Below are 15,556 nucleotides of genomic sequence, written 5' to 3' on the forward strand. Positions count from 1 at the left end.
GGTTTTTTTTAAATTTTCTTTGCTTTTCAAGATTATTACAACACAAGGAGGCAGGGTGTGGGGAGCTATCAGCAAAATGATTTCGAACCGCGTGAGATTTTTGTTTGTTTTAAATGCATTTTGCTTTTAAAATTTCAATCAGAAATTGATTGGGCTCGGTGGTGTTTAAGGGAAAACTTTTACGTTTAGGTTCGTTTGAAGGAGAATTTTGATTTGCGTTTTTTTTTGTTTGCAGGTGTTTACCTTTCATTGACCAATTTATCAGTGAACGGATTACGTGGTTGGCGTTTCATGATATCAGACTCGGCTTCCTCATACGCTAGCGAAATGGCAGGGACCTGTAGTACGAGTGAGTAGTGGTGTGTATAATTTTATTTTTCGTATTTAGATAAACTTTGAATTTTTCTGGATAATGATTGCCAATAGCTGGCGATAGTTCGAAAATTGAATGTTTTTTAAGGCATTTGACTCTCATTGAACATGGATTACTTACGCGAAAGTACATGTAAGAGGATTCAGAAATAATGTTATCGACATATTAAGTAGATCCGACAAGCGTTACATGAATTTTTGTTTGATTTTAAGAAGTACTAGACTTATCGCGAAGATGCACTGAGCTTTTATTTAGTACTAAATCTCGATTTAGTACAACTTATTAGATAGAAGTACTAGCTTGTTCTGTACTAAAATTATGATAAAAAGTACTAGTTTTAGATAATATGTATGTTAATGATAAAATTGCACATTTAAATAAAATTTCTAGAAACGTCGTCGGTGAACTGACAGCCGAACACGGACTTCCCAAAAACTAGTACTTAATTTTTTTTCGTAAATCCGAAGTCTGGACTTCCGAATTAATATTTAACGCACCAGCGCTAAATTTTACTTCAAAAGGCCGGACTTCCGTCAAGAACAAATGAAGTACTAGATTGTCGAAAGTCTGTGTTTTGTTGTCAGTTTAACAGCGACGTTTCTAAAAAATTTATTTGAATAAACAATATTGTCCATTTAAATGAAATTTTAAGAAACGTCGCTTTTGAACAGGCAACAAAACACAGACTTCCGAAAATCTAGTACTTCACTTTTCTTTGTCAGAAGTCCGGACTTCTGAAGTAAAATTTAGCGCTGGCGCGAAAATATAATTTGAACATGAAGTGCCTCATTCCGCAAGATTGGAAAAACCGCCCAACTGAGTTGAAATTCTTAAAAATAAAATGGCGGAAGGCTTGATTATTGAGGGTACTCGCTTGAAGTTGAAGGCTCATCCAAAATAAGAGTAATCCAGTTCAACTGAGTTTGAAATTCAACAAACCCGAATTCGTGTTGATGTATTGTTTTAAAACTTGTGACGGTGGAAAAACTTCAACAACGATAAATTAGTTTGGGCAACCGAATTGAGGGGCAATGCAGGAGTCAGGTGATGGATCGATTTAAAAAATAAATATACAAAACAACAAATTACAATTCGAATAAAAAAGCGCTGGATGAGATCGAATTTTGGTTTCTTTTTCCGTTGCTCGAAACACAACCTGGGTATAGTTTGATTCGAGCTTTCTTCTATCAAGCGGCAAATACAACAAAGCTGCTGCTGTGATTTTTTATGCCTTTTTTGCTGTTGTTTCAACTTTACATATCCGATTGGGTCGATCATGATAAGAATATTTACAACAAGATAACTGAACAACGAGCAAGTGCAGGAGAGCGAGAGAGAGTATAGGAGACTGAGGTTGATTTGAGATGACAGTTTTGTTTGGTATGGGGCGTGTTCTTGTTTTATTTTCTGACTTTTTTTTTTCAAGGGAGAATGATATGATTTGTGGTATCATTTCGGGTAATGTGCGTGTGTTAACCCATGTGTTATTCTTTCTTTTCCCACCGGGAGAAATGGTTCGAGGAGGGGTGTTATAGTTAATATTTCGCACCAATAGTTAGTCCTGAGATCCCCCTTATCGATGGGGTCCATTTCCATGCGCATTTTAATTTATGGCTCAATGTTAGAATGCTTCAAAATCAATTCCACTCAAACGCCTCTTCAAATCCGATGCATTAGTTAGATGAACTTATTTTTATTTCGTGCCTTTATGTTAGCTGATTCTGTGCACGTATGCTGCTCAGATTCCACTTCGATTTTTGGTCAGTAAAAACCAGGGTTAAATAGGTTGCAACTCGCTCAGTCAAAAATGAACAATTGAAAATAAAACTCAACCTTTCGTTCACGAGTTTGTCATTGAAGGGATCACGTGGGGGTCGTTTCATGATGTCCGACTCTGCGTGTTCGTAAGCCAACGAAATGGCGGGTACCTAAATATCACAACAACCGGGTTGAAAAAAAAAACTTATGGTTTAGAAAATGACTAAAACTAAATGATTGTTGAAAAAAGAATGGAACGTGAAACCAAAGATGAAACCTTAGAAAGGCTAACGTACCTGTAGTTCTAGATTTTCACTTACGATTAATACTCGTGATAAGTTGAAAAAATACAAAAGGGTCAAATGAATTCGCAAACTACTTAAAAAATATTTGAAAAGAGTGAGCAAATCAGGAAAGGACTAAATATAGTAGATTGTGACCTATTTCAAGCATTAGATTGACTCCTAAATATCGACACCTGTGCGTTCAATTGCACACCAGATTTTCTAGCAAGAGATATGAAAGACTTCCACGGAGTATCGGGAAAGTATAGTTAGAGATTCGAGCAAATTTTGATGTATTCTATAGAGTACACTATTGTAGACCGGAAATGACGTTCTCAATCACACACTAAAGTATATGTATGGAAATTTGAAGTGAATTTCTTTATCCAAAGAAGGTGAGAATAAGATTTCTGAATCTGAGCTATTACGAAATATCAAGCAGGTAAACGAATTTGAGAGAATTAATTTAAAAAGTTTCAAAAATTTATAATATAAAAAGAGGTAAAATTGATCCGTAGTAATAAAAAATGGTCTGCGTATTTTAGCGATATATAACGATATGAATTTGCAAAGCGCGCATTTCACAGGCGCTTGGCAGGTTCTAGAACTTGTACCTCTCGTTGACCAGCTTGTCCTGATAGGGATTACGGGGCCGACGTTTCATGATATCCGATTCGGACTCTTCATACGCGAGGGAAATGGCCGGGATCTAAACGATAGATCGTGCGTTTGGAGACGATTTGTTGGATGTCATAGGGAGACAGCAACAGAAAATCACCGGAGCATTCGGAGTTGCCCGGATCAAACAGAATTAAGGGGACGAAAGATTTTGTGTTTAAGATAAACGAAAAGGGGAACTTGTTAGTATTTGGTATAATGTAGTTGTTGGTTGAAAAAATATACTGGGCTGATTGATTCCTCTGCTGTTTAGCTCAAACAACTATCGAGCACCCTGATCCCTACCGTCGGTTTCCGACACGTCCCTGTAACTTTCATTCACAGGAGTGTTTTAAGGAAAAATATGTCAACCTAGAGATTCAATACGGAAGTAGTGGACTAGAAGAGATCGCGAATAGAAAATGCTTCGTAGATGGATCGTCGCATCCGGATTGGACCGAGTCACACTTACCATGTCAGTTCCCAGATCGATGCACAGAATGGTGACGGTACCCAGCGGCAGCGGAATGTCGCACAGAATGAAAGCCAAGAAGGGTGAGATTTCGGGAATGTTGGATGTCAGCGTGTAGGCGATCGATTTCTTCAGATTGTCGAAAATCAAACGACCCTCCTCGACACCGGTAACGATGGAGGCAAAGTTGTCATCGAGCAGGATCATGTCAGCGGCCTGCGATGAGGTTGGAATGAAAAACAGAAAATTCGTTAGAAATAATCGCGAATTATTATCTTAAATGCTATAAGAAATAGGTAGGTAATAATCTCAAAAGGTAAACTGCATTTAGCTGAGCTTAGAGCATAGTATCTAATGGGCTGATATGCGCAAGCTTATATTATACTTCCCAGATCTCGAAATAACTGTTTCTATTTACTCGACTCACTATGTATGTGTGTATAGAAAGTTAGGATCCTTTCAGATCAGTGTACCTAGATTCTCCGTTTGTTTCTCTTGGAAGGACATTTTAAATATATGATACAAAGATGTGCGCATTTGACAGTGGTGCTCATGATGTAGGTTAGTAACAGTCCTTATTCAATAATCAATAACAAAACCCGTAGGTGAGCAGTAAAATAGTTCTTTGTAAGATTTTCACACCAATCTAGAGAAGGCCCCAAATCTGTTGGAAGCTTTATCCCGACAGATGAGAATCTCTCAAAATGTCGCTGTTAACGTTGGCCGGCAGCTCAAAAGCTCCCTCCTGTTGAAATAAGGCTTTGATTGTCCACTGCAGGAATCGTTGCCGTATCAAGTGTGGAACAGTTTAAGCAATTTTCACGCCACTTGAGATGGAGCAGCAAGCAAGCGTCTCCAAAACGTGCCACCCACTACGTCTGCTCCAACTGCAGATGGTGTCAAAAAAAGCTCCTTTAAATGCCCAGACTGACTGCTCCATTGATTTGTAACCATTCCAGTGTTTGACTGGATTCTTTCATTTGGAACAGAATTGGTAGCACATTAGCTTTTTTTTTATAGGAATTCAATGCTACGACAAGCTTCTAACAATTCAGGGCAAATGAAAGCATGTAGGTTCTTAAAGCAGTTTTCTTTTTTTTTTTTATACGGAAATTCTAAACCAAATAAAAATCGATTAAATCTTAGAAATTAGGATTCAGTCCAGTATTGGATGTAATGGTTTTCAATGCCGTTGTATAAATGAAAACGATTCGGTAGGTAAAGGCTAAAGGTGAGGTAGATGAGGAGATTGAGAATCTAGCAATGTGAAGAATAAGTGCAGGGAGAAAACTTTGTCCCACTTGGAACTTAAGAAGAGGCTACAAATTACTTGAAAACTTATTAGAAAGTATTGATAGCCTAGCTTATCGACTGGTGCGGGGAAAAACCATAAATGGCGAATTTACTGAAAACAGATTCGAGCTTTTCAACTTTAATTTTCAATTTATAGCTAAGAATCAAAAACATAATGCTTACTTAAAATTGCAAGCTAAATCATTGATAGCAGAATCGAAGCTCAAGTGATTGAAATTCGTAGATATGGTATGTATTTATTCCTTTAAACTCACTGTGCATTGTTTCAAATATTGCATGCCTATCATTACTGTGAAAAACACTATTCGATACTGCCAATTTATTGTTTTTGAGACTGCGATTTCACACAACAAAAAAATCTTTTCAAATAATAAAAAATCTAAAGTGGACAAGCGCAGTTCATGTACCATATAGCCTTCCTGATGTGGCCCTTACGAAGGACTATTTTACTGCCCCACAAACGGTTCATTGAAAGATCACAAAGCTCCCAACAACGAATGTAAACCTACCTGCTTGGACACGTCGGAACCGGCGATACCCATAGCAACACCGATATCGGCCTTCTTGAGGGCAGGAGAATCGTTGACACCATCACCAGTTACGGCTACGATAGCACCCATTCGCTGGCAACCTTCGACGATGATCAGCTTCTGCTGTGGCGAAGTACGGGCAAACACGATTTCGGTGTGGTAGCGCAAGATTTCATCCAACTGATCCGAAGACAGGTCACGCAGTTCCGAACCGTGCACAACGGCGGCCTTAGCCTCACGAGGATTAACCTCCGAAACCGGGATGTTGAGACGCTGGGCAATGTCTTCAACGGTTTCGTTGCCCTCCGAAATGATACCGACTGATTTGGCAATAGCCTTGGCAGTAATCGGATGATCGCCGGTAACCATGATAACCTTAATACCGGCGGAACGGCATTTGGCTACGGCATCAGGGACAGCAGCTCGTGGAGGGTCAATCATGGACATGAGGCCGACGAAGCGCAGGTTCTCGCAGGGGAAGTTTACATCATCCGAGTTGAACTTGAATCCAGTAGGGAACTTGTCCGATGGCAGCATAAAATCACAGAATCCAAGCACACGTTCTCCAAGTCCTCCCAGCTCCAGGTAGGCATTGTTGAAGGCTTCCTTCATCTCTTCGTCCATCAGTTTTTCCTTACCGTTGATGAAGATGGTAGAGCAACGTTCCAGAATTCGTTCAGGGGCACCCTTCATGACCAGCAGATAACGTGGGTCGCTATTATCTTCAGTCTCGTGGATCGAAACCTGGTACTTGTTGGTCGAGTTGAATGGAATTTCGCAAACCTTCTTGTTGCGCTTACGGATGGAAATAACATCTCCAAGGGCCAGTTCCATACACTTGAGCAAAGCAGCTTCCGAAGCATCACCGCTAACTTCCTTCTTCAGGATTGGAACACCATCCTGGCCACCCTTGAATTCAGCTCGGTTGCACAGAGTAGCGATCCGGGACAGGGCCTTGAAGCCAGGGCTGGTACGGTCGTACTGCACACCGCTCTGATCTTCAGTGGTGTCAGCTTCGATGATCTGATTGTCGAACCACATGTGAGCAACAGTCATACGGTTTTGGGTAAGTGTACCGGTCTTATCAGAGCAAATAGTCGAGGTCGATCCCAGAGTTTCGACGGCTTCCAGATTCTTGACCAGGCAGTTCTTCGAGGCCATACGCTTGGCAGTTAAGGTCAAACACACAGTCACGGTAGCGAGCAGACCTTCCGGGACGTTAGCGACGATAATACCGATCAGGAAAATCACAGCATCCAACCAGTGGTAGCCGAGGATGAAAGCGATGATGAAGAAGGTCACACCCAGGAACACAGCGACGCCAGTAATCAGATGGATGAAATGGTGGATTTCCTTGGCGATCGGAGTCTCACCGGTGTCCAAGCCGGAAGCGAGACCAGCGATACGACCCATCACGGTGTGATCACCGCAGCTGATGACGACACCCTTAGCAGTACCTTCGACGGCATTGGTAGAGAAGAACGCCAGATTCTTGGTTTCCAGAGGATTCTCGTGGGTGAACTCGGGGCTACGGGTTTGCGGTTCAGATTCTCCAGTGAGTGACGAATTGTCGACCTGTTCCGGAACAGCGTGAGGAATGTAAAAAACACATAAGTATAATTAGTGTAACTGCATTGTAGCATATTAATGGACCGGTGCATCTGAACGCAAATAAACGGTCAACAGTCGTTCAACGAAGTGGAAAGCGACAAGCGTGGATGTGAGTGATGAATATGAGCAATAAATTACGGCAGATGATTTTTTTGATGAGTTGCGCTGCTCCGTTTTGTGTCGCTGTTGACGACTTGGTCTGTTGGTTGGTTGGTTTGTTGGTATCAATTTCACCACTTTACAATCCCGGTGCCTGCTGGTGGAGGAGAGGGAAAGACCTTGTTTGTCATTTTTTATTTCAATCCCCACAGTATCAGCCAGGCCCGGCACTCGTGGACCCGTTGATAAGGGTGAGAACATTGCACGAAAGTTGTTGAAATTGCAATTGCTCAACTCATCTTTGTCTGTTATTATGTCTTCTGTTCGAGGCGGAACAGCTGATTAAAAAAACGGTTTGAGCAGCTTGTTTTGTGAAATCAGTAAACGCTTCTGAAGGGTTAAAAACGTGTTAAATCAGAAATGTCGAACAAATTGTTACACTTTTTTTATACATCAACCATATGTCGCTATGGAGCGGTGAAATTGAAATTAATTTAAACTGTTTCGATTGTCACATTGATACAAATTGAATGAAGACACCCGATTGCGTGGAATTAAATACAATTAGATGCGATGCAAACCAATCAATCAACTCGTTGTCGCTACCATTCCTCGCATTTTACTGAATGTAGATCCGGTGCTACGTTTTTCCGTACAGATACCAGATCGAGTCGCTTTGGATCTTACCTTGAAGTTTCGCGCCTCAATAATACGGATATCGGCCGGTATCCTGTCACCGAACTTGACCTCGACGATGTCTCCCAGGACCAGATCTTCGGCACGCAGTGTCAGCTTCTCGCCCTCACGGAGCACGGTAGCGAACTGAGGCACCATGTTTTTGAACGATTCCATAATCTTCGAACTTTTCGATTCCTGGAAGATGGTTACAATACAGGTTAATGAAACATTCATTGGAGAATATAGAGTAAGAGGACTCACCTGGTAATACGAGAAGACACCGGTCACTATCACGACGGCGGACAGCACAATGCCAAGGTACAAGTTATCGTCGGCCGGTTCCTCGACGGTACTGGCCTGGATCGAGTACGCGATGAAACAGAGGATGGCACCGATCCACAGTAGCAGGGCGAAACCGCCGAAGAGATTCTTACAGAACTTAACCCATTCGGGCGTCTGTTTAGGTGGGGTGAGTGCGTTTGGTCCATCACGTTCCAGATTTTCCTTTGCTTTCGCGTGGCTGAGACCCTGCGAACGAATGGGAAACGAAAGTGGTAAGATATTGGTTCGATAGAAAAAAAAAAAGATTTAAAAACTACTAAGAAAAATCAAATTTAGCGCATTTAAATATATCCATAATTTTTAGTTTAAAGAATAAATTGTTAACACCATTGAGGCCCTCAGGATCAGAGAGGTGCAAGTGCCAAAATCATCAATTTGGAGTTAAATATACCTAACGATTCTTCATATTTCAATGTAGGACATCTGGGAATTTTTTGAACACTCTTTTGATTAAATTAAAACTGCTCGAATAGGAAAAATGTATGAAAAATCGAGCACGTTCACAACTTTGAAGCGAATTTTCTCGAAACTATAATTTAGGCACTTGCACCTCTATGAACACCGTCAAATTAGGTCCAAATCTAAACAGTTTTGGATCAATTCTTATACCAGTTTTAAAAAAAAGTTGAGTTGAATCTGGAATGCGGTTGCTTTGGTCGGAATTTGGGTCTAAATCGGCTGTTTGAACCATGGATACAGGTGCTCCTGTACACCGTTAAACCCGGTTCATAAAATTTTTTGAAACGTCGCTGGTGAACTGACAGATTTCCGACAATCTAGTACGTCATTTTCATTTGTCGGAAGTTAGTCACAAGTCATATTGTGAATTTCAATAAAATTTTTAGAAACGTCACTGGTGAACTGGCAACCAAACACAGACTTCCGACAATCTAGTACTTCACTTTTCTTTGTCGGAAATCTTTCGGAAGTCGGAAGTCCGCACTTCCGTAAGTAAAATTTAGTGCTAGCGCTATTATATTAAAGCGCCTGTACTAAATTTTACTTCTAAAGTCCGGACTTCCGGAAGTAAAATTTAGTACTAGATTGTCGGAAGTCAGTGTTTTGTTGCCAGTTCACCAGCGACGCATCTAAAATTTTTATTAAAATTCACAATATTAGGAATTTAAATGTAATTTTTAGAAACGTCGCTGGTGAACTGGCGACAGAATACAGACTTCCGACAATCTAGTACTTCACTTTTCTTTGGCGGAAGTCTTTCAAAAGTCGGTAGTCTAGACTTCCGTAAGTAAAATTTAGTGCAGGCACTATTTTAAGTCCGGACTTCCGAAGTAAAATTTAATACTGACGCGTTAATAACTTGTCACCTCTACTAGCGACATCTGTTGAGCTGAGCACACTGCAAATTTTTTTTTGAGTAGAATTTGTGTGTATTCACGGGTTAAATTTAAAGCAATTTTTTTTTCATTTTTCTTTAATCGTTAAATTGTTTCCTGTGTTATATCTGCGAGTGCCGTCGGCATTAAATTTAAACAAAGTCGTTAAAAATATTTAAGTTTGGCGATGAAAGCTTATCATTTTGCTCCAACCGATTGAATCATCACAGCAGTTGAAATTCCAACAACCCCATCAATCAATAATCTGTCAAACAACCGCGTTGACTTTTGTTTTGCTTTTTCATTGATCTGCAGAAGTCGTTGCAGCTATTTTAAAACACCAAACCCCTTTTCCAATGCGTCTATCTCTAAAGTCACACTGACATTTCATTGTTTTCGCATCAACCACGATGCAGATTCCCTACCCTTGCCGGACGATAACTAGCTATCAACGTACGTCAGAAATGCGATGATTATCCATCGATATGCAGCCGCAATCCCCTTTCCCAGCTCAATGTGTTCCAGGGAAAAAATTGCAACTGATAGGATTGATAAACAAATGTGTCGTCTGTTTTGCTTAATGCAACAGGGCGTAGGCAGTCTTCCGTTGAATTTTTACTTCGATTGCGATTATTAGCACTTGTCGCGAGGTTTGTCTTGAGTAATCAATTTACTGCAGATGGATAACATTGTTCGATCTAGGGTGACGTCGATTAATTAGAACAATCCGATAAGTATGGTCGCTGAATCCGCAAACCGGAGTTTTTGCCAACATCAGCACCGGCGACATTTTCTGACGTCATTTCATGTTGACCAGACATCTATCAAACATCTTTCAAGTGTCGGAACCAAAGAAAGGGTTGCCGATTGCAGAAGTGTTTACTGTATCGACACTGATCATACTGACAGGACACTTAGAACAAAAATTCGATCATTTTCTGGCTAATTTTTTTCGTCACATTTAGCAGGTTCGCAATACCGACGGTAGGTGGCGAACCTACCATTTTTCCGATACAAATGCCCTGTAAGAAAAATGTACCTGTTTAGCCCGATTTTATCGTAGAAATTGCCTGTTTTTATTTTAAAGTTGGGTGGCATTTCCTAACTGGTATAGCATTTCTTTAAATCGATCGATGTGCACTCTGGAATCGATATTGCGTACTGTTGGAAAAATTATCCGGAAAACGAAATCGAGTGTCCAGTCAGTATTGCCAAGGATACCAATCACCAGCGCCAAAACTTATGATTTCAACAGCATACAACGTCTACATTTAGAACTAAGCTTTGATTGATATAGACAGGAGTTGTATTTATAGCTCAGATAACATTACATTAAAATTTCTAGCATTGTATGCAACGTATAACACGTTTTAGCATTTAACTTGAAAAAGCAGTGTCTTTCCTATTTGTTTATGATTTATAATGCCAAGATTAAAAAAAACTGAAGGCACAATTTCTAATAAGAGGGTTTTTCCGTGTTATGGTAACGTAAAAACCTTTTCATAAAAATTGTTTGCGCTTGCCTAGAAACCGAACTTAACACATTCTGATTTATTTTATTTCTTTCTAATTGTTATAGTAATTTATCATGATTCAGCCTTCGCATTTGTTCGATCAACATCAATATCGAAAATAAATCAGCCATCATGTAAAGTTGAATCAACAATACAGTATTTTTTAGCTTTCCATTGCAGATATAGACTGTCGCTCGAAAGTCTGATTTTGCTATTTTATTGAAGTTGAACTGAAGGCTTCAAAATGAATATATGGGATTGTATTGTACATTTTAACAAAATTTTTAGAAACTTCGCTGGTGGACTAACAGCTGAACACAGACTTCTGAAAATCTACTACTACTTCATTTTCCTTTGTCTTAAGTCGGAAGTCCGGACATCCGAAGTTAAATTTAGTGCTGGCACGATATTGTGCATTTAAATCAAATTTTTAGAAATGTCGCTGGTGAACTGGCAGTAATACACATACTTCCGACAATCTAGTACTTCACTTTTCTTTGCCGGAAGTCTTAAGTCCGGACTTCCGAAGTAAAATTTAGTGCTGGCGCGTTTATAAAAGCTTTACACAGACTTCTGACAATGTAGTACTTCATTTTTCTTGGTCGGAAGTTCCGAAGTTAAATTTAGTGCTGGCGCGACAATATTTATTGTTGGATAAAACGCCGTATTTTTAAATAACTGAACAATTTGGCAGCATAAAGGAGTATATCTTTATTTTGCCCACAAATTTTAAAGATTTTTTTGAATTTTGTATGTTTTTCCAAACTTAATTCAACTTTTATCAAAAATTAAAGTTCACCTTAATCGAGCTGAAATTATAGGAATTTTCAAAAAGGAGATTGGACTTTTGGACGGTACTTTCATAACATCACCAGTTGAATTTTATTTAGAATCTACCCTCACAACATTATTTTGAATTAAAGCAATGAATTTTCTATAGGAATGAATACTTTCAAAACTTGGAAAGGAATCCAACCGTGCGTTATATCATTACCTTGGAAAGTTGTCCATAAAATGGTTCAATACATCTAAAGTTTAAAAATCAACCGAGTTACAGAATGGAATTGATCCTCGATTTCCCAAACGATTCACACGAAATTTCGTGGAGCTTTCGGAACTGTGCGCCTCTGAGGCTTTATAATAATTTTTAGGCTACTGATTTTGACTGTGTCCATTCTGAGTAATCTCAACTAAAATTGAATCCTATCGCCCTGAAAACGATTTAATATGGTACGATAAATTTCCCCTAACGTTCTCATAGAAAAAAAAACAAAATAAACATTGAAATAATCGATGCCAGAGATCTACTTACATTTTCTGGATGTGTCTGAAATCGCTGGTAGAGTTCCTCTGGTGTGATCTTATGGAAATCGATGTCCAACTCCTGCTTCAGATCATCCAAATTATCTCCTTTCTTCTTGGGTGGCATTTTGCGTCTCGCCTGTGTGTTTCCGGTTGGTTTTTCGAAGGAAAGGGGGAGAAAAATGGAAAAAAGAACTCTCGTTAGCTAACAGGAATTTCTCAGGCACATAATACGGTTTGACACTGCCGGTCAGTTTCAACTACGCTAACTAACTGCTAATGACTACGAGCGGGCTTTATCAATCGCTAGAGACAGGATCCAAATCGAACGAACTCTTGCGGCAGACTGGCATCGGGAAGGTCACCCGCGGATTGCTATATCGAACCGATACCGTCCCAGTCCCAGCTCGGTTGCTTGCCTGCCTTCCTTGTGTGTGCGTGTGTGTGTTGGTGTTGGTTCAGACGATTTCGATTGTTCCACCGGTTGTCTACTAATAAAAATCAGTCCATGCGCTTAGATAGAGAACTAGGCTGTTGAGGCCAGGTCCGTCGCTTTGGATTCGAACCGGGGCCGAGATTGATAAGATAGCAATCGATGGCAGCGATTCGTGCAATATCTTGTTCAAATACTCTCATCGAGAAAGCGCGCAAGGTTTAGAGGTACTGTTCAGTGCCTTGTTCCTCTCCTAATTAGCCTCTAGGTCTGATGCCACTTGACACGCACACACGCGGTTCTAGGCCGGCCAAGCCGTATCGTTTTGTCCGGGAATGTTCCTAGCAATTACTATCATTGCGTTATCGCGAAATTAAGGACCGATGTTTCGATTTGCAGGTGATCGAAACGCGTTAGCGTAATGCAGGTATTCGGTATGGTTTCGATAGTATGGACCCAGATAGGGGTGACATGTGGATGCTGGATTCTAGATGCTGAATCGAGGCACAATTATAACTTCATTCTAGGATTCGTAGAATTTTAAAATCTTCGCAAGAAAAGATGAATTTTGTGTAACATTCTGATTCATGTTCGGCGCCAATTATGTGGGTCTTATGTAGTCACGTGTGAAGCTGATAACTATGATCGCATCCTCGTCCACACCGCTTTCGAGTGTTGCAAGTACTCCGGATTTCATCACTTCAAAGAACACATCTAGCTGGCTCGTGTGACACAGCCTCGAGTTACGCAACACCGTTTGGTCAAGTATCTAATGTATCTTGTCGCGCCTCTAGTGGATCCACGTGTTTGTTTGCCTTTTCAAGGAGAATCGATTCCGGTCGATGCAATCGCAAAACAGTTGATCCCCACTCGTAGAGCTTGTTCGATTTGGATCCGCCGGACGTTGCAATTGATGAGGCCCAGTAAACCTAAAATGGAAAATCAACACCAGTTTGAAAAAGTTACCCATATACATGTGTGTGTATGTCACCGTTCACCGAATAAATCCTAATTAGTATCCGTAATTAATTAAAAGTAAATAAGGTTTTAATTAGAAGTTTGTTAGTTTGGAGTTCAATTGAACGCCAAAGTTAGAGCCCAAAAAAAATAGTCCCAAGAATTGGAGGTTATGACTCTTTGAAAGAAAAAACCGTTTCCAGCTTACCTCTAAAAAGTTTTGCTTAGAACTACCGTGTGCCGTCGCTTAAAGTAAGTGTTATTAGAATTGAAACAGCCTAGAGGGAGTGAAAAAACAAACCCTAGTAGTGGTGCGGTAAGCTCCGGTGAAGCCGGCGCCCAATCATAATCATATCATCGGTACCCATTAGGCCGTTCGTCAGAGTGGCTTTGGAACGAACGGTTTTAACTAGATAACGAGCACAAGGATAAGCACTTATTGATTGCGGTGGTTAGGGGGGCCGGGTGGGAGGGGTTCAAGGGACGATGCGGTAAAGCTGCATGCAATTATGGCGCTAAAATGGAATCGATGCGGTGGCGATAGGTAACGCCGATGGTAAATTGTTCGATAAAACTTTTCGGTGAAACGTCACAATGAATAGCAGCGCGCTTACCTTCGAAAAATAGAACGCACTGGAAGTTATCAACAGCTTCACCAGGATTATTTTTCTTCCATTAATTACACAGATGGACAGATGCAGAAGCTCAAACAACAAACATTCAAAAACTTGTGTAAAATTTCAAATACTCTTTAAAAAGGCGCCCAAATTCACAAAAACTACCCGAATAGACAAAGATTACGATGATAAAATTTTGTAAAAATCATTTCCATTTTAACAATGAACTAAAATGTTACTTCGAAATCTCCGTTAAGAAGTCTTGTATCTTTCGAATTGTGAAATCACAATAGCCCTAATAGTAACCGTGACATGTATGGTTATTGTAAAGTACTTCATGGAAAAAACATCCATACAGTGTGTATCTGAAATGAGCATGTAGAATTTTTTTGTTTGATTGGGAGGCGTGCTTTGTCTCAGCCTCGTCCACATTTAGCAACTTGCACTGCGATTTCGGTTGCTCAGACATGTTTATGATTACATTTAGAACGAAACGATGTCTCAAGTCTCCCGACATGCATGGGAGACCTACTGCTCTTTTCAGCAACCAAGATGTAAACACAAACAAATCTCAGCAACTCAAATTGCAGTTCAGATTGCCAAGTGTGGTCGAGGCCTTGAATTTTTATTTATTTTTATTGTTTCGCATCCCGGAATGGAATCAAATTAATAAGAAAAAAAGGCATCTGAGCGTCATCAAGGACATGAACATGGTCAGCTGGAAACAAATAAACACATTGCGGACCAAATACGAGATATTGCGAATTTTAATTAAAAAAAAAGAATCGTCGCTGGTGAACTGGCAACTGAATACAGACTTCCGACAATCTACACGGAAAATAATAAAAAGGTAAAATTTACCGAGACAGCAAAGGTGAACGCTCGCAAAAGCCAAAAAGGTAACTTCTACCTATTCGAGGTGAAACTCACCTCACAGCGAGGTAAAATATACCAGAAACGAAGAATGCAAAAAGGTACAATTCACCGAGAAAAAATGTGAATCCAAAAAAGGTAAATTTTACCTCGTAGCGAGGTGAAGTTCACCTGAATTGAGCTGAATCAAAAAGTATAATGCACCTAGAAAGAAAGGTAAATCCAAATAAGGTAAAACTTACCTCGTAGCGAGGTGAAGTTGATCTGGATTGAGCTAAACAAAACGGTACAAATAAAAAAAAAAAGTAACTATTTGACGAATCCGTTTATTGAGGTTAAGCTGTTTTGCCGTTTAGGGACAAGTTTTGCTTCGTGCACAATATGTGAAAATCGGAACAAAATGGTAAT

The 15,556-nt window shown here is 40.0% G+C and overlaps 1 protein-coding gene across 12 annotated transcripts in view; it reads right to left on the bottom strand.

Annotated features, from left to right (window-relative positions):
* The window catches only part of LOC129752668 (sodium/potassium-transporting ATPase subunit alpha), a 137,807-nt gene that overhangs the window by 18,881 nt on the left and 103,370 nt on the right, over window positions 1-15,556 (bottom strand). For 9 of the 12 annotated variants that reach the window (XM_055748885.1, XM_055748989.1, XM_055749043.1 and 6 more), the window contains 6 exons: window positions 12,279-12,407; window positions 8,038-8,304; window positions 7,786-7,971; window positions 5,368-6,963; window positions 3,545-3,760; window positions 2,207-2,301 (listed from right to left, as the gene is read on the bottom strand). In XM_055748885.1, the coding sequence (XP_055604860.1) occupies window positions 2,207-2,301; window positions 3,545-3,760; window positions 5,368-6,963; window positions 7,786-7,971; window positions 8,038-8,304; window positions 12,279-12,407 (2,489 nt within the window). Of the gene's footprint in view, window positions 1-243; window positions 339-2,206; window positions 2,302-3,029; window positions 3,125-3,544; window positions 3,761-5,367; window positions 6,964-7,785; window positions 7,972-8,037; window positions 8,305-12,278; window positions 12,408-15,556 lie in introns of all 12 variants that reach the window. The other 3 variants (XM_055748573.1, XM_055748630.1, XM_055748520.1) reach the window with 3 other exon arrangements.

The sequence above is a fragment of the Uranotaenia lowii genome, chromosome 1, assembly GCF_029784155.1.
Source record: "Uranotaenia lowii strain MFRU-FL chromosome 1, ASM2978415v1, whole genome shotgun sequence".
Classification (NCBI taxonomy): Eukaryota; Metazoa; Arthropoda; class Insecta; order Diptera; family Culicidae; genus Uranotaenia; species Uranotaenia lowii.